The 25,163-nt window shown below is 45.1% G+C and overlaps 1 protein-coding gene across 4 annotated transcripts; it reads left to right on the top strand.

The window, feature by feature from the left end:
• Positions 1 to 6,191: 6,191 nt before the first annotated feature.
• On the top strand, positions 6,192 to 24,893 carry LOC121535619. Of its 4 annotated transcripts, none has more exons than XM_041842853.2 (16): positions 6,192 to 6,443; positions 9,995 to 10,072; positions 10,196 to 10,261; positions 10,416 to 10,469; positions 15,562 to 15,627; positions 16,040 to 16,120; positions 16,208 to 16,267; positions 19,525 to 19,605; positions 19,723 to 19,776; positions 19,858 to 19,974; positions 20,304 to 20,363; positions 22,161 to 22,223; positions 22,917 to 22,991; positions 23,149 to 23,188; positions 23,279 to 23,330; positions 23,472 to 24,893. In XM_041842853.2, the coding sequence occupies exons 2-16, from the start codon at positions 10,004 to 10,006 to the stop codon at positions 24,445 to 24,447; spliced, it is 1,914 nt and encodes a 637-aa protein (XP_041698787.1). In that variant the 5' UTR covers positions 6,192 to 6,443; positions 9,995 to 10,003; the 3' UTR covers positions 24,448 to 24,893. The 4 variants fall into 4 exon arrangements, with proteins under 4 accessions (XP_041698787.1, XP_041698785.1, XP_041698786.1 ...); XM_041842851.2 differs by having other exon boundaries at positions 23,146 to 23,188; XM_041842852.2 differs by lacking the exon at positions 6,192 to 6,443 and adding an exon at positions 6,449 to 6,525 and having other exon boundaries at positions 23,146 to 23,188.
• Positions 24,894 to 25,163: the final 270 nt, after the last annotated feature.

Genomic DNA, 25,163 nt, shown 5'->3' with positions numbered 1-25,163 from the left:
GGGAACCAGGGGATGAAGGCAAGGACATGGGGGGACAAGGAAGCGGGAACGGGTAATACAGTCCGTGGCTCTGGGGAACCACGCGGTGACACAGGGGGAGTGGGCTGTCTGGAGCCTTGTCTGCGGCACCTGGGGGTGGGTGCCTGGAGAATGTCATTGCCAGAGAGGGGAATTGTGGGGGTTCCTGGGGTTTGGGGAGAAGAGGCCCCTCTATATGGGGCTAACCTGTCCCGGTGCAGTGTCACCTTTCTCCCCCTGGGAGGAAGCTGCACCCGGTAAACAACCACCCCTACCCTCTCCAGGACACTGCAGGGTCCCACCCAGTGACTGTCCAACTTGGGGCATCTGCCCTTTTTCCTTAGCGGGCTGTAGACCCAGACCAGCTCCCCAGCCACAAAGTGCCTTCCCCGGGTGTGCACGTCATAGTTCCTCTTCTGCCTCACACCTGCATTCAGCAGCTGCTCTCTGGCGAAGGTGTGGGCTGTCTCCAGGCGGTCCTGGAGTCTCCGGGCATACTCCGGCCCCGGGGAAACATGAGGGCTATCCAGGGGCCGACCAAACGCCATCTCCGCAGGGGTACGGATCTCTCTCCCCAGCATGAGGAGGGCAGGCGTGCAGGAGGTGGAGTCTTGGACAGCGGAGCGGCATGCCATGAGGACCATAGGCAGGTGCTTGTCCCAGTCACGCTGGTGTTTGGAAGAGACGATGGCCAGCTGCTGTCCAAGCGTTTTGTTGAAGCGCTCCACAAGGCCATCACTTTGAGGATGGAGAGGAGTAGTGCGGGTCTTGTGCATACCCAGCCTCTCACACATGGTGGCGAACACACGGGACTCAAAGTTTCTGCCTTGGTCGCTGTGGATGGACTCTGCAGCTCCAAACCTGCTGAACATCCCCGCTGTCAGGGCGTCGACGATGGTCTCTGCCTCCTGGTCAGGCAGAGCATAGGCCTCGGGCCATTTTGTGAAATAGTCCATGGCCGTGAGCGCCCAGCGGTTTCCACTGTCTGTGGTGGGGAACGGCCCAACTACATCCACTCCCACCCTCTCCATGGGAGCCCCCACTGGGAACTGTTGGAGCTGAGCATGAGAGCGGCCTGGGGGCCCTTTCTCGCTGTGCAGTTGTCACAGCGGCGGCAAAAGTCTTCCACATCCCTCTTGTGCTGCCCCCAGTAAAAGCCCTGACGGAGGCGGCGCAGTGTTTTGTGACCCCAAAGTGTCCAGTCCCCACCCCCCATGAGTACTCTGGAGCACAGCCTCCCGCAATGCTTTGGGACCACCACCTGCCACCTCTCCTCCCCCGTAGCTGACTCCTTCCATGCCCGCTGTAACACGCCATCAGCCAGCCGCAGTCGCTCAAACTTTGATCACAACCCTTTGGTCGCGAGTGAGAGCGCTGTCACCTCTTCCCATGGTGGCCTCACCTGCGCCTCTACCCACTGTAGCACTGGCTGTAGGTCTGTGTCCCGTCCCTGCTGCTGCCCCCCATTCAGCCACGTCGACAGTCTGCAGCTCACAGCAGACAGGCCCGCTCGCCCGACACACTGTGGCACAGACCCCCTCCTCTGCACACAGCTCTCTCTCCCGTCCCTCTCTCCATTCACAGTGGCGGCAGCCGTCTGCAGTACAGGGCCGACGGGACATGGCGTCGGCGTTGGAGTGGCGTGCCCCTGCCCTGTGCACCACCGTGAAGTCATACGGCTGAAGCTCCTCCAACCAGCGTGCCACCTGCCCCTCTGGCTCTCTGAAAGACATGAGCCACTGGAGAGCAGAGTGGTCAGTCCTTACAGTAAAGGGCAGACCACCCAGGTAGTACTTGAAGTGTTTGACGGAAGCCACAACAGCCAAGAGCTCCCGCCGGGTGACACAGTAGCGGCGCTCATGTTTGTCAAATGTTTTGCTGAAGTACGCCACCGCTCTCTCCCCCTCTGGCCCCACCTGGGCCAGCACCCCTACCCATGCCCACATTGCTCGCGTCTGTGTCCAGGATAAAGGGCAATGTGAGGTCAGGGGGCGAGCACGGGGGCCTCGATCAGTGCACGTTTGAGGGTGTTGAACGCCTCCTCACACTCCACTGTCCAAGTGAAAGCCTTGTCCTTCGGCAGCAGGCGGTTCAGTGGAGCAGCAACGCTTGAGAAGCCCCGTACAAACCTCCTGTAGTACGAGGCCAGGCCCAGGAAGCTCTTCAGCTGACGCTGGTCGGTGGGGGTGGGCCAGTCTCTGACAGCCGCTACCTTGTCCTCCATGGTGCTGATCCCCTCCTTCCCCACTCGGTGGCCCAAGAAGGACACCTCTCTCCTCATGAAGTGGCACTTCTCGGGGTGGAGCTTCAGACCTGCGGCAGCCACCCTCTCCAGCACACACCGTAGCGCCCCCAGGGCTGACTGGAAGGAGCTGCCATGGGCCAGGATGTCATCGAGGTATACCAGACACTGCTGTCGGGGGATATAATATAATAATAATATGCCATTTAGCAGACGCTTTTATCCAAAGCGACTTACAGTCATGCGTGCATACATTTTTTGTGTATGGGTGGTCCCGGGGATCGAACCCACTACCTTGGCGTTACAAGCGCCGTGCTCTACCAGCTGAGCTACAGAGGACCAGCACCCTGTCCATCAAACGCTCAAAAGTAGCTGGAGCGTTGCACAGGCCAAAGCACAGGACCTTGAACTGCCAGTGTCCTCTGTTAGTGGAGAACGCAGTTTTGGCTCTGGCCTCTGGGGAGAGGGGCACCTGCCAGTAGCCACTGCGGAGGTCTAGTGAGGAGAACCAGGAGGACCCCCTAACCAGGTCCAGCGACTCATCGATACGTGGTATGGGGTATGAGTCCTTCCTGGTTACCTCATTCAGCCGCCTGTAGTCCGCACAGAACCTCAGCTTGCCCCCGTTCTTCGGAACCATGACGACTGGCGCCGCCCAGGGGCTGTCTGAGGGCTCAATGAAGTCTGCCCGCTGCATCTCCAACACAGCCTTGTCTGCCTCCTCCTGGCGTGCCAGCGGGATACGGCGGGGACGCATCTTGATAGGTCGAGCATCACCTGTGTCGATCTCATGCTGCACCAGATGAGTCTGACCCACCTCTTCCTCACTCAGCGCAAAGCTGTCTCTGAATTCAAACAGCAACTGCCTCAACCGTTCCTGCTGCTCGGGGTCAAGACCAACACAGTTCCTCCCCCATATCTCCCTCACTGCAGACAGTGTCCTCTCCCCTCCCATCTGGGGTAGCTGGGCTGGGGGGGCGCGGCCCGGGCTCACAGAGGGCTGTGTCGTGGTGGTAGCTGGGGGAATGTAACACAACGCCGTAGGTGACAGGGGAGCTGGGGAAAAGTCACACCCAGATGTGGGGGAGGGGGGGCAGCCATGAGTCTCTGCTGCTTTAACTGTTGTAGTAAAGGGTTTGTTGGGTTGAGTGAATGTGACATTAGGGGCCATGGTGACCTCCGGCCCTCCCTGGAAGCTCAGTGTGCCCCTATTTAGGTCTAACTGGCAGCCTGTGCTCCTAAGAAAGTCCAACCCCAGGATACAAGGGTCCTGCACAGCCGCCACCCACACAGGATGACGCACAGTCCTGCCCCCTACTGTCAGAGTCATTATTCCCTTCCCTTTCATGGGTGCCAGCTCACCTGTGACTGTGCGGAGCTGCACAGTTGTAGGCTCACACTGAGTCCAACCTGGCACAATATCTGGCCTCACCAGGGTTACTGTGGACCCAGTGTCCACCAGGGCGGAGCAGGGCACCCCCTCCACAGTGACAGGGACATGACAAAAGTCCCCAACACAGGTCCGGCCCACCACAACAACAGGCTCCATCCGCTTGCCCTCGTCTGCTTCTGGGGGAAGTGGAGCCTTGCTTCCCCGTCTGTGCCGGTGGGCTCCTCCTGAAGAAGATGGTGGTTGGGATAGAAAGCCAGGGGTCCGCACTACCCGGTCTATGCGGACCCCGAGCCGTTTCCCTGAGCTCTGGGGGACATGGGGCAATCTCGGCGCAGATGGCCTGGCTGGCCACAACCCCAGCAGACCCTGGGACCAGGGCGTGTGTTTCGTGCCGCCTGTAGCGACACAGCACGAATGAGTTCTGTCATTTCAGCCACCCATGCAGGCTTTTCCGGCTCCGGGCTGCTCTGCCCCCCAGCTCGCACAGAGGGTCTGTCTCCCTGCACCCCCCACCAAAGCCCCAGCTGAAGCCCCAGCCCACACCAGCTCCCTCTCCAAAGCCATCTCCAAGGCTACCTGCAATGACTCAGGATGAGCCAGCTGGGTCTGTATGCGCAGCTCCGTAGGAGAGAGCGCCTGTATGAACTGGTCCCGTGCTAGCTCGCTCTGCACGGAGGGGGGCATGTGAGCATATGCCCGCCGAGAGAGGCTCTCAATGTCATTAGCTAGCACCCGTAGAGGCTCTCCAGGCTGCCTGCGTCTATTACTCAGTTCGGAGCGCAGTAGCCCGGGCTGTACACACTGTCCATAGCGCCTCCTCAGTGCTCCCACTAAAGCACCATAATCACGTCTGTCCTCGGGGCTAATCAATATCAAACAGGCCAGAGCTTCATCCGTGAGGCATAAAGCCAACTGCAGTGCCCTATCTTCATCCGACCACCCCCTAAAATGAGCTAACAGTTCAAACTGAGCATGAAAAGCTTCCCAATCCACCTTACCGGAATACTTCGGGGTCTTAACGGATACGGACGCAGCCGGGAACTGGGCGCCGCCATGTTTGTTTACATCCTGAGCCCCAGATTCCTCGTCCCGCCGCGTCGACGTCACCCCTTCGGTCCGCCCACCAGAATCCGTGCGAAACACAGTCGACGAAGCACTCATGCCCGCTTCAGCCGCCATCACTCTAACGTCCTCCCTCAAGCGGCCTATGGGCTCCGATGCCCTGGCGATCTCCTCAGCCAGAACCCCCGACGTCCATGCACACGCACCTCCTTGGCCATAATCGTCCCCTACCTCCACCTTCACTTTCGGATTCCCTCGAAGCATCTTCAACCCCCGTTCTCACCTACGGTAGCTAGCCACAGAAGTCAGCTAGCTAGCTGGCTAACTTTATCAACGTTTTTACTTCTGACACCAATGTAATGACCTGACTAGATCATAAAAGAACAACTGTCCAGACAGAGGATTGAGTTTACGAATGGACGGTTTATTAAACCAACTTTACACAGGCTACTGTTTGGCCGTAGCCCACGCCAAATAAATGAAAGATAACCCACAAGCCAATCGTGACCTTCTCTTGTGAAGCCCAGACGTAAAGAGTGAGAACAAAGGCTAAACCTGGTCTTAACTTCCAATGCTCCATCCCCCTGCCCAACCCCCCTCCACGCCACTCCGCCAACCGCCAGGATGCCCGGCATCAGAACATTACAGGCATTCCCGTGATTGGCAGATAGCAGGTTGATTGACATGTCGGACCCCGCGAACACTGGGTACTGGTAGGTACAACACAACCATCTACTAGCCTAACACATAACACACAGCTGTCTGTGCGGGTCGCTACAGTTTGGTCATTTATTCCAATAAATGTCAGAATTCCCAAAAAATATGTGTATGAAGCTAGCTACATTTTGTACGCTCCTCACTACGAGACTAAGGCAATTTGCCAACGCTAAAATCAATGTCATCTATGTCTTTTGTCTGACATGCCGAAAATGCAGCCATGCAAATTTGACACTTCGCGGAGTATGACAGGTGACTACAGTTTACATTGAATTGTGGGTCATATCAACCCCACAAGTGATCAAAGTTCTTCACTCGCTCCCTCAAGCTAAATCGAGTCCCAAGGGGACAACATTAGTGAATTGGACATCCACTTAAGATGGCAATCAAACTTCATCCGGTTGCGACAGGAATTCCACCAAGGGAAAGTGGCTAGCGCGAGGGCTGAGGGCTGAGGGGTAAAAATATCCTGTTTGGACTGCAGCCATGGTCGCTTAATACGCTGTGGGTTAAAAAGGTGGATTTTGTAGCCTTCATTGCAACTGTTATCAACTGTATGGCAATAATATCGAAGATGTTGGACATCATTGTGGCTGCAGCTGAAAAGTATTTGGGACTTCAGGAGTTCACAGCGGAAGATCTACAAGGGGTATTGGCAATGGAAGATGTGCCTCCTCCTCCCCTCCCGCACAGTAGGTGGCAGCAATACATGTTTTTGGGTGTACTCTGCCAATAAACCTTAAAGAAGAAGAATATGGAACCAAACATAGTTATTATTACATATGTGGCATAACATACTGTAGCTAGTGTTACAGCCTAGAGAGTTAGGGTCAACAACTAGTAAAGAATCAAGCCAATTGGTAGTCTAATAAACTGACTTCAGCTTGAGTCCAAACCGACGAACAACTATTCCGCACAGCCTACATTTCAGCAACCACAGCAACTTCTTTCACAATCGAAAAAGGCTGTCAAACCATATATTGCTTCTAGATCACAGACAAACAACCGCCGGTAAGCAGTCGTAATGGTGTGAGTGTTGTTACTGTTTTTCAGTGATGTTTTGATCTGTGGTGTCCGCCACAATGTGTTATTGGTAAGTAGGAAAACAATGGTGTACATTTTTAACTGACTATAAATTGCTCCTTTATAATGAGAGATAGTTAACATTTGTGTTGACAGGATCGGAAAGGGCAATGCCTTTGTGGATTTGGAGTGCGAGGGAGAAGTCATGGTTAGCCCACCATAGCCCAATAATGGACGAAAGGAGCCAAAAGTTACTCCTTATTGTCAAAGGACATTACATGTTCTGTTTAAAGGCGAAATGGCTCTGGAAGCCAAACCCGCTAAAACTCCATCTAAATGTAAATCGATTCTCAATTGCCTTACGGTTCTATGAACATAAATCCCTCGACTTTCATATCACATCAAAATTATTTCACAAATGCAAAATACACACTTACTGTACATGATTGATTGATATGATTTATTTAAGTGTCATACATATATATCGTGCCCATCCCACATGGGCTTATTTTCCTTGTATTCAAAACAAAATTTTACAAATTCTAATAATCATGGCAAGTACAGCTACCATCTAGCCACACTACACACAAAATAATTTACATCGTTTTAAAACAGTTGCAGCCGACAGTATTTTTCAGTGACAACACGTTTGTGGCGTCAGTCTTCCGTTTACACACAGGTGTTCAGAGACGCAGATAGCTAATTAGCACAGGTAGTCAACTCTGTCGTCGTCATTGTTCTGTGTAATTGCGGGCTATTCTTTGGGTGCTGAAACCAGTGTTTTTTATATAGAAACTAAATGTTATGTGATGTCGGAGCTCCAGTAGTCGCCTCTCAACTCCATCCTAAATAGTTGAGTTTAATCATCTACTTCTCTGGGGACTTTTGTTAAGATCCCCGAGGCCTGCTCTAAAGGGTAACGAGCATCGCATACGGCTTTGGATACATAAGGAATGTATCCTTCATATCGGCGATATTACGACATCTTTTAGGTTAGAGTTTCCACACAGCCGTATCTTCATGTTACAGCGCTTGTTAACAGAAGACCGTGGCAGCCACCTGTGCTGATTCGCTATCTAGCTTGCTCCGATCACACGTGTAAGCATACAGTGCATTCGTTAAGTATTCAGACCCCTTGACCTTTTCCACATTTAGCCTTATTCTAAAATGGATAAGTTCTCATCCACACACAATAGGCCATAATGATGAAGCAAAAACAGGTTTAGACATTTTTGCAAATTTATAACAATAAAAACGTATTGCATAGGTATTCAGACCCTTTACTCAGTACTTTGTTGAAGTATCTTTGGCAGCGATTACAGCCTCGAGTCTTCTTGGGTATGATGCTACAAGCTTGGCACACCTGTACTTGCGTACTTTCTCCCATTCTTCTCTGCAGATCCTCAAGCTCTGTCAGGTTGGATGGGCAGCTTCACTGCACAGCTATTTTCAGGCCTCTCCAGAGATGTTCGATCGGGTTCAAGTCCGGGCTCTGGCTGGGCCACTCAAGTACAGGCAGAGACTTATCCCGAAGCCACTCCTGCATTGTCTTGGCTGTGTGCTTAGGGTCGTTGTCCTGTTGGAAGGTGAACCTTTACACCAGTCAGGTCCTGAGCAGGTTTTCATGAAGGATCTCTCTGTACTTTGCTCTTTTCATCTTTCCCTCGAGCCTGACTAGTTTCCCAGTCCCTGCCACTGTAAAAAAATTCACCACAGCATGATGCAGTCACCACCATGCTTCACCGTAGGGATGGTGCCAGGTTTCCTCCAGACGTGACACTTGGTCAAAGCGTTCAATCTTGATTTCATCAGACCAGAGAATCTTGTTTCTCATGGTCTGAGAGTCCTTTAGGTGCCTTTTTGCAAACTCAGAGCAGGCTGTCATGAGCCTTTTACTGAGGAGTGGCTTCTGTCTGGCCACTCTACCATAAAGGCCTGATTAGTGGAGTGCTGCAGAGATGATTGTCCTTCTGGAAGTTTCTCCCATCTCCACAAAGGAACTCTGGAGCTCTGTGAGAGTAACCATCAGGTTCTTGGTCACCTCCCTGACCAAGGCCCTTCTCCCCCGATTGCTCAGTTTGGCCGTGCGGCCAGCTCTAGGAAGAGTCTTGGTGATTCCAAAATTCTTCCATTTAAGAATGATGGAGGCCACTGTGTTCTTGGGGACCTTCAATGCTGCAGAATATTTTGGGACCCTTCCCCAGATCTGTGCCTCGACACAAACTGAGCTCTACGGACAATTCCTTCAGCCTCATGGCTTGGTTTTTGTTCTGACATGCACTGTCAACTGTGGGACCTTAAATAGACAGGTGTGTGCCTTTCCAAATCATGTCCAATCAATTAAATTTACCACAGGTGGACTCCAATCAGGTTGTAGAAACATCTCAAGGATGATTAATGCAAACAGGATACACCTGCACTCAATTTCGAGTCTCATGGCAAAGGGTCTGAATACTTATGTAAGTAGGGTATGTTTTTTTATTTGTAATACATTTGCAAAAATTTATAAAAACCTGTTTTCACTTTGTCATTATTAATTTCAAAATAAGGCTGTAACGTAACAAAATGTGGAAAAAGTCAAGGGGTCTGAATACTTCCTGAATGCACTGTAACTGGGGAGGAAGTGCAGTTCGTCAACCGGAGGCACACACAGCATATGGATCTGTGCAAAACTGCTACGGGGCGGCAGGTAGCTTAGTGGGTAAGAGCGTTGTGCCAGTAACCGAAAGGTCGCTGGTTCTAATCCCCGAGCCGACTAGGTGAAAAATCTGTCGATGTGCCCTTAAGCAAGGCACTTAACCCTAATTGCTCATGTAAGTCGCTCTGGATAAGAGCGTCTGCTAAGTGACTAAAATGTAAAAATGCTACAGTAAGTGTATATTTTTATTTGAAAGATTCTTTCTCGCTGTTATTAATATGAAAGTTAAGGGGCATATCATCATATGTTCGGAAAACCGCTTCGCAAGCTATGATTGACGCGTTTTTCTAAACCATAAAACATAGCGTCGGAATTGCAGTTCACACTGAGCCAACTGTGGGCAAGGGTTTTTCGAGAGTAAAATTATGGCGAAACTTAAACTTTTTAATAGCATAATTCTATTCTAATCTGAGTAGCCTACATATTGAAGCGACCAACCCAACACCTAGCGACCTCTTCAAGGGGTTAACTGTTGTTTGCTTGACTGTCGCTGGTCCTGGGTTTGAGTCCTGATCGGGGCTACCCCGCGAATTCTCTACACTGGTGTCGGAAGTGGGATGGCGTTGGTTTTCGTTAATCCAAGAACCATGACCATTGACCAATCCTTCTGTATTTTTCTCAAATCCACAATGAGCAGCCTAGTGTAGAAAGAGGGCAGTGCTGTTATGTGACATAATGTATATTTCTACTCTCCCCACTCTTTACCAGGAAAAATAAGGAAAATTCAGTGGGATGTTGAAAATATCCTCTAAACCAGCAGAATGCTCGGCACCTGTGCAGGTGATAGTGCTGTTAATATTTCTACTTTTTTTAATGAAATTGATGGCATCTTTAATTGCAGGAAAAGGAGATGTCTGAAAACACGTCAGGATCAAAGGAGAATCTAACCTCTTCTGAAAAACACTCTAAAACCAAAGAGGTAAGCATTTTGGTAGAATTTCTTGCTGTACTCGTTATTCATCAATATGGAATTTCAACTCAGAATGTTACTTACCTTTTAACTGGTAACTCTATAACACGTGTCCCTTTCTTTGTGTTTCAGGATAACCTATCTATACACAGTGATCTGTCAGCTAGCAGTGACCGTCTCTCAGACAAACCTCAAAAGGTGAGGCTGGTGTTACACAATGCAACTGGCATCCAATTTGTTTTGCATGCAACTAGGTTGCATTTGGATTGCTTCGTATCACACCCCCAGCAAATAATAAGCAACTCTTAATTTCTGTCTTTTTTATGTGTCTTTTTATGTCTTTATCTGTCAGAACAAACTGGTTGGAGCAATGAACAAGCTGAATCCTTTTAAATCAACTCCCAAAGTAAGACATCATAGCTGTTGTACTAGCCAATGAGATTACACTAATAAGATCCCTTACAGAAAAAACACATAATTTCACATGCGGAAAATCACATGATTTCACGTGAAATTTCAATTCAAATGTCATCACGTGAAATTCATGTGGTTTTTCCGTAAGGGATGCTTATTTTCTTTCATTATCATTATTATATGATAGTTTGAACTATGAAGATACAGTAATTAAATTATAAGGATGTTTTTGACTGATAGTTTGAATTGAATATGGTGGCAACATCTACAGCCCGAGAACGAACATATATACTGAACAAAAATATAAATGCAACATGCAACATTTTCTAAGATTTTACTGAGTTACTGTTCAGATAAGGAAATCAGTAAATTGAAATAAATAAATTAGGCCCTAATCTATATATTTCACATGACTGGGAATACAGATATGCATCTGTTGGTCACAGATACCTTAAAAATAAAAGTAGGGGCGTGGATCAGAAAACCAGTCAGTATCTGGCGTGACCACCATTTGCCTCATGCAGCGCAACACATCTCCTTCGCATAGGGTTAATCAGGCTGTTGATTGTGCCCTGTGGAATGTTGTCCCACTCCACTTCAATGACTGTGCAAAGTTGCTGGATATTGGCGGGAACTGGAACACGCTGTCATACACGTCGATCCAGAGCATCCGAAACATGCTCAATGGGTGACATATCTGGTGAGTATGCAGGCCATGGAAGAGCTGGGACATTTTCAGCTTCCAGAAATTATCATGCTGAAATTATCATGCTGAAATAATAACCTCAATGAAACATGAGGTGATGGCGGCGGATGAATTGCACGACAATGGGACTCAGGATCTCGTCATGGTACTTCTGTGCGTTCAAATTGCCATCAATAAAATGCAATTGTTTTCGTTGTCTATAGCTTATGCCTGCCCATACCATAGCCCCACCGCCACCATGGGGTACTCTGTTCACAACGTTGACATCAGCAAACTGCTCGCCCACACGACGCCATACACATGGTGTGCGGTTGTGAGGCCGGATGGAGATACTGCTAAATTCTCTAAAATGACGTTGGAGGTGGCTTATGGTAAGGAAATTAACAAATTATTTGGCAACAGCTCTGAAGGACAATCCTGCAGTCAGCATGCCAATTGCATGCTCCCTCCAAAACTTGAGACATCTGTGGCATTGTGTTGTGTGACAAAACTGCACATTTTAGAGTGACCTTTTATTGTCCCCAGCACAAGGTGCACCTGTGTAATGATCAAGCTGTTTAATCAGCTTCTTGATATGCCACACCTGTCAGGTGGATGGATTATCTTGGCAAAGGAGGAATGCTCACAAATAGGGATTTAAACCAATTTGTGCACAACATTTGAGAGAAATAAGCTTTTTGTGCATATGAAAAATTTCTGGTATCTTTTTTTATTTCAGCTCACGAAACATGGGACCAACACTTTACATGTTGTGTTAATTTTTTTGTTCAGTATATTATTTATATATACATTGGTCCCATGTTTATATATACAGTGCATTCAGAAAGTATTCACACCCCTTGACTTTTTCCACATTTTGTTGTGTTACAGCCTGAATTTAAAATGGATTAAATTTAGAGTTTTTGTCACTGGCTAACACACAATACCCCATAATGTCAAAGTGGAATTATGTTTTTACAAGTTAATTAAAATGAAAAGCTGAAATGTCTCTAGTCAATAAGGATTCAACCCCGTTGTAATGGCAAGCCTAAATAAGTTCAGGAGTAAAAATGTGCTAAACAGGTCACATAATAAGTTGCAAGGACTCACTCTGTGTGCAATAATAGTGTTTAACATAATTTTTGAATGTCAACCTCATCTCTACACCCCACACATACAATTATATGTAAGGCCCCTCAGTCAAGCAGTGAATTTCAAACACAGATTCAACCACAAAGACCAGGGAGGTTTTCCAATGCCTCGCAAAGAAGGGCACCTATTGGAAGTTTACATACACTTAGGTTGGAGATATGTTTTTCAACCACTCCACAAAATTCTTGTTATCAAACTATCGTTTTGGCAAGTCGGTTAGAACATCTACTTTGTGCATGACACAATACATTTTTCCAACAATTGTTTACAGACAGATTATTTCACTTATAATTCACTGTATCACAATTCCAGTGGGTCAGAAGTTTACATACACTAAGTTGACTGTGCCTTTAAACAGCTTGGAAAATTCCAGAAAATGATGTCATGGCTTTAGAAGCTTCTGATAGGCTAATTGACATCATTTGAGTCAATTGGAGGTGTACCTGTGGATGTATTTCAAGGCCTACCTTCAAACTCGGTGCCTCTTTTCTTGACATCATGGGAAAATCAAAAGAAATCAGCCAAGACCTCAGAATCTTTTTTGTAGACCTCCACAAGTCTAGTTCATCCTTGGGAGCAATTTCCAAACGCCTGAAGGTACCACGTTCATCTGTACAAACAATAGTACGCAAGTATAAACACCATGGGACCACGCAGCCGTCATACTGCTGAGGAAGGAGACGCGTTCTGTCTCCTAGAGATGAACATACTTTGGTGCCAAAAGTGCAAATCAATCCCAGAACAACAGCAAAGGACCTTGTGAAGATGCTGGATGAAACAGGTACAAAATTATCTATATCCACAGTAAAACGAGTCCTATATCGACATAACCTGAAAGGCCGCTCAGCAAGGAAGAAGCCACTGCTCCAAAACCGCCATAAAAAAGCCAGACTACGGTTTGCAACTGAACATGGGGACAAAGATCGTACTTTTTGGAGAAATGTCCTGTGGTCTGATGAAACAAAAATAGAACTGTTTGGCCATAATTACCATCGTTATGTTTGGAAGAAAAAAGGGGGCTGCTTGCAAGCCGAAGAACATCATCCCAACCGTGAAGCACGAGGGTGGCAGCATCATGCTGTGGGGGTGCTTTGCTGCAGGAGGAACTGGTGCCCTTCACAAAATAGATGGCATCATGAGGAAGGAAAATTATGTGGATATATTGAAGCAACATCTCAAGACATCAGTCAGGAAGTTAAAGCTTGGTCGCAATGGGTCTTCCAAATGGACAACGACCCCAAGCATACTTCCAAAGTTGTGGCAAAATGGCTTAAGGACAACAAAGTCAAGGTATTGGAGTGGCCATCACAAATCCCTGACCTCAATCCTATAGTACATTTGTGGGCAGAACTGAAAAAGTGTGTGCGAGCAAGGAGGCCTACAAACCTGACTCAGTTACACCAGCTCTGTCAGGAGGAATGGGCCAGAATTTACCCAACTTATTGTGGGAAGCTTGTGGAAGGCTACCCGAAACGTTTGACCCAAGTTAAACAATTTAAAGGCAATGCTACCAAATACTAATTGAGTGTATGTAAACTTCTGACCCACTGGGAATGTGATGAAAGAAATAAAAGCTGAAATAAATAATTCTCTCTACTATTATTCTGACATTTCACATTCTTAAAATAAAGTGGTGATCCTAACTGACCTAAGACAGGGAATTTTTACTAGGATTAAATGTCAGGAATTGTGAAAAACTGAGTTTAAATATATTTGGCTAAGGAGTATGTAAACTTCCGACTTCAACTGTAGATGGGTAAAAATAAAAATAGCAGATACTGAATATCACTTTGAGCATTGTGAAGTTATTAATTACACTTTGGATGGTGTATCAACAAACCCAGTCACTACAAAGATACAGGCTTCCTTCCTAACTCAGTTCCCATATAAGAAGGAAACCGCTCAGGGATTTCATCATGAGGCCAACAATTACAGAGTTTAATGGCTGTGATGGGAGAAGACTGAGGATGGATCAACAACATTGTAGTTACTCCACAATACTAACCTAATTGACAGAGTGAAAAGAAGGCAGCCTGTACAGAATACAAATATTTCAAAACATGTATGCTGTTTGCAATGAGGCACTAAAGTAATACTGCAAAAACATTTGTCAAAGCAATTAACTTTTTGTCCTGAATACAAAGTCTTATGTTTGGGGCAAATGAAATACAACACATTACTGAGTACCGCTCTCCATATTTTCAAGCATAGTGGTGGCTACATCATGTTATGGGTATGCTTGTAATTGTTAAGGACTGGGGAGTTTTTAAGGATAAAAAAATTAATGGAATGGAGCTAAGCACAGGCAAAGTCCTAGATTAAAACCTGGTTCAGTCTGCTTTCCACCAGACACGGAGATAAATTAACTTTTCAGCAGGATAATAACCTAAAACACAAGGCCAAATCTACACTGCACTGGAGTTGCTTACCAAGAAAACGGTGAATATTCCAGTGGCAGAGTTACAGTTTTTACTTAAATCTGCTTGAAAAACTATGGCAAGACTAAAATTGTTGTCTAGCAATGATCAACCACCAATTTGACAGAGCTTGAAGAATTTTGAAAAGAATAATGGGCAAATATTGTACAATCCAGGTGTGCAAAGCTCTTAGAGACTTACCCAGAAAGATTCACAGCTGTAATCACTGCCAAATGTGATTCTAACATGGATTGACTCAGGGGTGTGAATACTTATGTAAATGAGATATTTCTGTATTTCATTTTCAAGAAATTAGCAAACATTTCTAAAAACATGTTTTCACTTTGTCATGATGGGGTTTTGTGTGTAGATGGGTGAGGAAAACATTTTTTAAATCCATTTTGAATTTAGGCTGTAACACAACAAATTGTGGAGTAAGTCAAGCGGTATGAATACTTTCTGAAGGCACTGTAAATAAGGAACCAGGATCAGGCAGCTTTTCTGCCACCACAGAAAAGCTGCCCAGCCACAAACATTCCTTCCTATGCATGGCCCTGTTCATCTGTGACTGTTCCTGTTTCATTGTGTAATTCAAGTCGTACTGCATTTCATTACATGCCATTTATTTCTGTCAGAATTTCCATGGAGCCATATCAAAACTGAATCCATTCCACTCTTTAATTACAGTAAAGATTCCAATTAATATAATTAACATTGTTGGTGGTGGTGCTTGTAGCGATGATTATGATGATTGTGAAATGCAGAGATGTGTTAATGAATATGGTGAAAAGGATGATCCCTTTAAAATAACAATGACTTTCATTGTTCAGAAGGGCACTGAAGATTCAAAGTTACTTGGGGACAAGGAGAGGCAGGAGGAGGAAAAGCCAAAAACAGTGAGTTTGTTACATAATTTATACCACACACACATGCACACACACACACACACACACGTTCTACTATCCTTGCGGGGACCTAAAATACATGACCATTCAAAATCTTATTTACCCTACACCTAACCACTAACCATAATTCTAATTCTAAACCTAAACCTAACCCCTAAGCTGAAAATAGCCTTTGTGATTGTGGGAAATGTCCCCACGAGAGATAATTTTCCTTGTTTTACTACCCTTGTGGGGAGGATAGAAAAACAAGACCACATACACAATCAAAGTTGCTTCTCTCTTTCGAAAGTCCCCTCTCTTCCTTGTCTCCACCTCTTCCTAAAGTTCCCACCAGCCTTTGCTTCTCTCTAACTCCCACAAAGTCACAGGAACATAACAGTGAGTGACTGAGTGTCCTTGTCAGGTCAAAAGCAATCTGATCCAGAGAGAGAGGAAGGAGAGAACTGAAACACAGCTGGCATTTCCTCCCAGACCCACTGAAGAGGTAGGCAAATAGTTCAAAATGCTCCTCCTTACCGTATGTGTCATTTTTAATATATCTCTGCTTAGGTTGTCTCTCACCATTCCACAGGAGCTGAAGGGTACAGCCTTACATGACAGACTGAAGAAGAGGGAGACGGACGACAATCAGGTACGGTTTACACCAGTCGTGTTCATTTCTGTATGTGTGTTATCTACAGTGGGGTCTGAATTTAGTCAAAGATCATACCCCCAAGACATGCTAACCTCTCACTATTACCATTAACGGGGAGGTTAGCATGTCTTGGGGGTATGATCTTTGACCCTCTAACTTTCTCACTCATCATTATTCACGATTAATTCAGGATTATCCAAAATCATGGTAGCATCCACAATAGGGCTGTCCCCGACAAAAATAAATAAATAAAATGTGTCGACAGAAAGTCGTCTGTTCTTTTGACCAATCGATTGGTAGACATTTTTTTACATTTATTTTTCCATATATAAACATTTACACTACCGTTCAAAAGTTTGGGGTCACTTAGAAATGTCCTTGTTTTCGAAAGAAAAGCAATTTTTTTGTCCATTAAAATAACATCAAATTGATCAGAAATACAGTATATACATTGTTAATGTTGTAAATGGCTATTGTAGCTGGAAACGGCAGATTTTTTATGGAATATCTACATAGGCGTACAGAGGCCCATTCTCAGCAACCATCAGTCCTGTGTTCCAATTGAACGTTGTGTTTGCTAATCGAAGTTTATCATTTTAAAAGGCTAATTGATCATTAGAAAACCCTTATGCAATTATGTTAGCACAGCTGAAAACTGTTTTGCTGATTAAAGAAGCAATAAGCCTTCTTGAGACTAGTTGAGTATCTGGAGCATCAGCAATTGTGGGTTCAATTACAGGCTCAAAATGGCCAGAAACAAATAACTTTCTTCTGAAACTCGTCAGTCTATTATTGTTCTGAGAAATGAAGGCTATTCCATGCAAGAAATTGCCAAGAAACTGAAGATCTCGTAAAATGCTGTGTACTGTTCCCTTCATAGAACAGCGCAAACTGGCTCTAACCAGAATAGAAAGAGGAGTGGGAGGCCCCGGTGCACAACTGAGCAAGAGGACAAATACATTAGAATGTCTAGTTTGAGAAACAGGCGCCTCACAGGTCCTCAACTGGCAGCTTCATTAAATAGTACCCGCAAAACACAAGTCTCAACGTCAACAGTGAAGAGGCGACTCTGGGATGCTGAACTTTTGGCAGAGTTGCAAAGAAAAAGCCATATCTCAGACTGCCCATCTTAATATTTTATTTTTATTGGCCAGTCTGAGATATGGCTTTTTCTTTGCAACTCTGCCTAGAAGGTCAGCATCCCAGAGTCGCCTCTTCACTGTTGACATTGAGACTGGTGTTTTGCTGATGCTCCAGATACTCAACTAGTCTCAAGAAGGCCAGTTTTATTGCTTCTTTAATCAGCACAACAGTTTTCAGCTGTGCTAACATAATTGCAAAAGGGTTTTCTAATGATCAATTAGCCTTTTAAAATGATAAACTTAGATTAGCAAACACAACGTGCCATTGGAACACAGGACTGATGGTTGCTGATAATGGGCCTCTGTACGCCTATGTAGATATTCCATAAAAAATCTGCCATTTCCATGTACAATAGCCATTTACAACATTAACAATGTCTACACTGTATTTCTGATCAATTTGACAAAGAAATTGCTTTTCTTTCGAAAAGAAGGAAATTTGTAAGTGACCCCAAACTTTTGAACGGTAGTGTATGTGTTTAATAAAATCAACTATATGCATTGAGCTTACCTGATGCTTTAAGCTTACTGTTTGATTAAATAAAACACAAATTACTCAAGAGGGAGCCAGAGATCTAGATAATCAACAAAAAAAGTAACCTGACCCAACCATTCTCCTCCCTCTCCTGCTGGCTTTCGCAGATTCTGCCATTACTCTCCTGGAGTTGCCGGTAATAGGCTAAATGAGGAGACGGCAACCTTTCTCATGTGGAATGCCAATTTATCTTACCATTTCTACCGACCTGTGTGCCAGTTATGGTTTTCATATGTAAATTTTTGTGGAACAGTTTCATTTATAATAACGTCTTCATATTTCAAAATCCTTCTCATGTGATTAATCAAAATTAGATTCAAATCTAAATGAAAATGATACAAACCTATGTAAAAAATAGCCTACATAAAGCTAACAAATAAAAACATTATTTAGAAAATATCCTGATAAAAATAAATATCCTATAAATCACATTGGCTACACATGGCCTGTTTGCAACGAACTTGAAACATTGTATCAACTATTAACTTTGGTATTGCCCGAAGCTTGTGCTAGCCAACTTGCAACATTGTATAAAATATTCTGGGCCCTCAGAGTTTCCGTGCCAGTGAGCTCGGGACAGACACAGCTGTAGGCTATTTGCGCAAGGGATAAAAAGCAGTGCTTGACTTGGGCAGGAGCTCACCGGAGCTGAGTACCGACATCTCACATTTTCTACTGCTTGAGCTCCTGTTCCTTTTATAGAATATTAGCTCAAAAGTATTGTGGAGCTCCAGTACTTAAACAGTACCAGCACCCAAAATGAGTACTGGAACCTATTTCAGTCCAAGTCAAGCACTGATAAGAAGTAAATCAGGTAGGCCTATTTGATGACGTTTCAACTGGATCAGAGCATGACATTTTTCCCTTTCACGCTGAGTGGTTATCGAAAGGGAGAGAGCTGGAAAGATTTTTAAAATACATTGAGGAATTATTGTCATTCTCAATGGATGTAAAAACAGACTTCATTTGCTTGCTGTTTGAGGTGAAGAAAACATTACTTTGAGAAGCTCTACAGCTCATTAGTGGTGGTGCATTAAGCCTGAAAATAGCTGTGCAGCGACACACCCCATCCAACCTGACAGAGCTTGAGCGGATCTGCAGAGAAGAATGGGAGAAACACCCCAAATACAGGTGTGCCAAGCTTGTAGCGACACACCCAAGAAGACTCATGGCTATAATCGCTGCCAAAGGTACTTCAACAAAGTACTGAATACTTTATGTAAATCTGATATTTCAGTTATTTATTTTTAATGAATTTACAAACAATTCTAAACCTGTTTTTGCTTTTGTCATTATGGGGTATTGTGTGTTGATGGATGAGGGGGAAAAAAAACATTTAATCCATTTTAGAACAAGGCTGTAACGTAACAATGTGGAAAAAGTCAAGGGGTCTAAATACTTTCCGAATGCACTGTTGCTCAGTATTTTAATTGTTTATTTTATACAGTCATTGTTGCTCATCTTTATCAAGGATGTCAATAATGTCGGACACGTCTGTATATGCAGCGTACCGGTGTCTCTGTTTAATAAATGCACAATTTAGATAGTGACTGTATTTGTCCTTCTGGCTAATTCAGGCTAACCGTAATATGATCCCGAGCGAGAGGAAGGGGAAAACTGCTGTAACTCCAGTGGTTCCTCCCAGACCCACAGAAGAGGTAGGCTAGGATGATTCTGACTGATCAGGATTCATAATCATGTCTAAATGATCTGTATCTATCAGTTATCCTGTGTCATGGTGGCTCATATAGCAGGATTTTGTCTTATGTTTCCAGGAGATGAACAGACTAGCCAGACGTGGTCAGCAAAAACCTAAAAAATACAATCCGGTAAGCACACGCACACACACATGCACATACACACACACACACACACACACACTCACTCCTTATCTGTAATTTATTTTCTAGGACCAATCTGACGATCAATGCCTTAAAGAGGGTGAATCTCTCTTCCCGGTGGAAAAAGAGGAGGGAGAGGACAAGGACAGAGAGGAGGCCAAGGTTAACCCTACAGATAGCACAGCAGTAAGAGTTTGTTTTCATCATATTTTCTACATCCCCTAGACCTGGGCCTGTATCCACAAAGCCTCTCGGAGTAGGAGTGCTGATCTAGGATCAGTTTTGGTTTTTAGATCGTAATTAATATGATTATATGGACAGGTGGGGTCCTGATCCTAGATCAGCACTCCTACTCTGAGTCGCTTTAGGAATATGGACACAGTGCTCCATCCTTGCTGTGGCCATGCAAATATCTTTCCAGATTTTCTCACAATGTTTCTAAAAGTCACTATGAGGTAACTAAATGAACACTTCCCTTTACGTTAACGTATTAATTTGTATTCTGTTGTTCTTAGGCCAAGGTGAAAATACCCACGAGACACAATCCGTTCATGCCACGTGGTGCTGGAGGCAAGGTAACATTCAAACCTCTATTTTCATGCACTTATCTGTTGATCTCCCATTGTGTACATTACAGTTCCCTTCCTCCAGGTGTTAACTATAGTTTGTGTGGGGGTTTACAATATACAGTGGGGAAAAAAAGTATTTAGTCAGCCACCAATTGTCCAAGTTCTCCCACTTAAAAAGATGAGAGAGGCCTGTAATTTTCATCATAGGTACACGTCAACTATGACAGACAAAATGAGGAAAAAAAATCCAGAAAATCACATTGTAGGATTTTTTATGAATTTATTTGCAAATTATGGTGGAAAATAAGTATTTGGTCAATAACAAAAGTTTCTCAATACTTTGTTATATACCCTTTGTTGGCAATGACACAGGTCAAACGTTTTCTGTAAGTCTTCACAAGGTTTTCACACACTGTTGCTGGTATTTTGGCCCATTCCTCCATGCAGATCTCCTCTAGAGCAGTGATGTTTTGGGGCTGTCGCTGGGCAACACAGACTTTCAACTCCCTCCAAAGATTTTCTATGGGGTTGAGATCTGGAGACTGGCTAGGCCACTCCAGGACCTTGAAATGCTTCTTACGTAGCCATTCCTTCGTTGCCCGGGCGGTGTGTTTGGGATCATTGTCATGCTGAAAGACCCAGCCACGTTTCATCTTCAATGCCCTTGCTGATGGAAGGAGGTTTTCACTCAAAATCTCACGATACATGGCCCCATTCATTCTTTCCTTTACACGGATCAGTCGTCCTGGTCCCTTTGCAGAAAAACAGCCCCAAAGCATGATGTTTCCACCCCCATGCTTCACAGTAGGTATGGTGTTCTTTGGATGCAACTCAGCATTCTTTGTCCTCCAAACACGACGAGGTGAGTTTTTACCAAAAAGTTATATTTTGGTTTCATCTGACCATATGACATTCTCCCAATCCTCTTCTGGATCATCCAAATGCACTCTAGCAAACTTCAGACGGGCCTGGACATGTACTGGCTTAAGCAGGGGGACACGTCTGGCACTGCAGGATTTTGAGTCCCTGGCGGCGTAGTGTGTTACTGATGGTAGGCTTTGTTACTTTGGTCCCAGCTCTCTGCAGGTCATTCACTAGGTCCCCCCGTGTGGTTCTGGAATTTTTGCTCACCGTTCTTGTGATCATTTTGACCCCACGGGGTGAGATCTTGCGAGGAGCCCCAGATCGAGGGAGATTATCAGTGGTCTTGTATGTCTTCCATTTCCTAATAATTGCTCCCACAGTTGATTTCTTCAAACCAAGCTGCTTACCTATTGCAGATTCAGTCTTCCCAGCCTGGTGCAGGTCTACAATTTTGTTTCTGGTGTCCTTTGACAGCTCTTTGGTCTTGGCCATAGTGGAGTTTGGAGTGTGACTGTTTGAGGTTGTGGACAGGTGTCTTTTATACTGATAACAAGTTCAAACAGGTGCCATTAATACAGGTAACGAGTGGAGGACAGAGGAGCCTCTTAAAGAAGAAGTTACAGGTCTGTGAGAGCCAGAAATCTTGCTTGTTTGTAGGTGACCAAATACTTATTTTCCACCATAATTTGCAAATAAATTCATAAAAAATCCTACAATGTGATTTTCTGGAATTTTTTCTCTCATTTTGTCTGCATTAGTTGACGTGTACCTATGATGAAAATTACAGGCCTCTCTCATCTTTTTAAGTGGGAGAACATGCACAATTGGTGGCTGACTAAATACTTTTTTTCCCCACTGTACATGTTATGGTTCCGTTGTGGGATAACTAGATAGTACTGTAGTGTAAAAGTTGTTATATTTGACTTGTGTCTGTTTCAGGGTAAAGCCATGCAGAAGAAGAGTGAACCCCAGCAGGGAGTTACAGGCAGTGACTCAACAGAGGTAGCTCTGCACCCTGACTCTCCTACTAACACTGTTCTACCACATACCGGTACTGTTGTAATGGATAACTACTGTACAACCATCACGCCTGAGTTTTTTTTTGTGTGTATCCTACGGCTTGACTGCCCAAGCTGACAGACTGAAAAATGGCCCAGCATTGCAAAATGGGCGTCACATTAGATGACTAGCTCTTTTTTTCTAGGTCACCAGAAAGATTTTCCCACAGGGTATTCTCTGACTCCCAACCAAGAAAATGATGGTCAGGTGGTGTTTTTTTCTCTCTTCTGTTCTTTTTTTCTTTCTCTACCTATCAAACACCCAGCCACACACCACCTCGCCCCTTCCTTTGCATTGCGAATTAGATTAGATTGCTATTTGCCTAAACTTGTTCCCCTACTTCCTGTATCTTTGAACCCAGGAAGATTTTAGATCCTCCACTTCTGCAAAACAGCAGAGAAAGGAACTGAAATCTAAAATCGCAACTTGAAATCTGAAACTGACCACATATGTTCTCATTTCTGGCCTGTGAATCTGATCTCTTTTTGAATAATTGTCTCCATATCTTTGTTGCTCACTACAATGTTGCTACTCTGGCATGACAAACATTGGTTTGCCAAGACATATTCTAAATATCTTTAGTGTGTAGAATGTATACATAACAACATGTAATTTATCACCCCCGCCCTCTCTCAGAACGAAGATGGAAATAAATCATTATTCGACCAATTGGAGGTATTCCGTATTAATCCAGCGGAGCCAGAGAATCAGGTTGGTTTCTGTAAACAATGTTAATAATATCTGTGCTCTTAAATACCCACATACTTTTCACACTTGGTTTCCTCTCACTAACTGCCATGGAGTTGTGCATTTGATTGAAATAGATTTTTGATTGAAAGCTGACTTAGGAAGATGTGTCTCTCAGCAGAATATGGATGGCCTGATGGAGTGGTGGAGCACAGTGGAGCGTGAGTCCAACACGCACACATACACACAGTACTGGCATAGGGGTATTCCTTAGACTTGATCCAAATAATGCCCTTTCTCTTTTGCTGCAGAGTGGGAAGACATGCCTCAAGAGGATGACATGACTGAAAAAGAGGAGGCCAAGTAAGTGATTCTACAGTTGGGTGTTACCTTGTGTGCATGCACCTGTATAGAACAGCCATGTTCTAAAGCTGGTAATTGGGTAATTCATACTATAGTATGTAAGCATGGATAATACTAATTCATCTAAACTTGTTTTTTCAGGGTGTTTGCAGTGACAGCTGAGAAGGTGCAGAAAGGTATCCGTGTGTTCAACAAGCTGTTCTCAGAGCGTGCAGAGAGCCTGTGGCAGCACGTCATTGACCTTAACAGCATTGCAGACGCACTCGACTGTTTCAACAAGAAGACCAAGATCGCCCAAATCACTGGCGGCTCCACCAGCGCTGTAGGAGGCGTATGTACCATTGTAGGCCTCGCCCTGGCCCCCGTCACTTTCGGAACCTCCCTGATTGTCACGGCAGTGGGGCTGGGTGTAGCCACGGCGGGCGGCCTCACCACGGCTGGAGCCGGAATCTCCAACACGGTCAACAACTCCATGGACCGCAAGAAGGTGGAGGCCATCGTGACGGACTACCAGGAAAAGATGAACGACATCAACAAGTGCATGCTGTTCATCAAGCAGGGGATTGAGAGCCTGCGCAGGTTCGACCTGCTGAAGATGAAGAAGCATGCGTACAACCGCGACTTCCCGGGTCTCAACAACATCTACGAGGATGGCGCCATGGCTGGGAAGGCCATCCTCATTAACGCCAATGAGATGATGCGTGTGGTGCAGATCGCCAACGTGGCGGGCAGCACCGCAGCCAGAGCTGTCCAGATTGCCAGCATGGCCACCGGAGTGCTCACTGGCCTCTTTGTGGGCATGGACATCTACTTTGTGGCTAAGGACTCCAAGGAGCTGAAGAAGGGAGCCAAGTCAGAGTTTGCTGCCAAGATCAGGGAGGTGGCGACCCAGCTGCATGATGGACTGGTGGAGCTCAATGGCATACGGGTTGAGCTGCAGTCCTCAGATCCAGGCAACACCAATGAGACCAACACCCCAGACACAGATAATACCAATTATAGCAAAAAACTGGACGTCTCTGATGAGTATACTGACAACTATAAAACCTCTGACAACAAAAGCATTGTTGATAACAGCAATACTTCAGATAACAGCCATCAGACCAGAAAATCCTAAACTGTATTTCCAACCCATCTCAACAACGACACATCCTGTCAGCATTAACACTACTAGGAGCAACGTTGAGGCTCTGATTCCTAAGTCTCTCTTTGATAGCACAAGCACCCATGCCTGAAACTGTTTCTTTTTTACAGACTGCAAAGATAGAAACAGATGTCATCACTGGCTTGGGTTAAGAACTGTTATTAAAATAAGTATTTGGACGACAAGATCATGTCCGCATTTTCCGTTGTGTTGCCCCAAAGAGTTGTATTGTTGTTGTGTGCATTGTGCCTGTCTTGACAATATTATATACAGTACTTTATGAAAAGTAAGGGTTGTAAGTTAAAGCTGTTTGTTCATGGGGGCAGGAAATAGTTCACAGATGCAAATTATAGAATTATGTTTATGTAGTGTCTGTTGTTTGTGGTTGTTGCCGTCAATCAAGGAGTCTGCTTAAGCTGCACCGTGTTCAAAGGCTTTTATTAAAATCACGAGGTTACAGCATAAGTTACAGACCCGCGAAGTCTGGGGAAGCCCCGTCCCAATTTAATCTTGAATGCTTCTGACCCTTCTTCGTTTTTCCCCCAGTATATATAAACTCCCCAAGATGTGGGTGGCTCCCTCTACTGTCCAATCCCCTGTCTACAACACACTTCCTGTCTGTTGTATGTGGCGTTACACTAAAACATTCCCTCTTGATACTAAAATCAACATTCTTTCAGTTCCACTTA

This window comes from Coregonus clupeaformis, chromosome 21 (genome assembly GCF_020615455.1).
Source record: "Coregonus clupeaformis isolate EN_2021a chromosome 21, ASM2061545v1, whole genome shotgun sequence".
Classification (NCBI taxonomy): domain Eukaryota; kingdom Metazoa; phylum Chordata; class Actinopteri; order Salmoniformes; family Salmonidae; genus Coregonus; species Coregonus clupeaformis.
The sequence above is the reverse complement of the archived record's forward strand: the minus strand, read 5'-3'. Positions and strand labels throughout refer to the sequence as shown.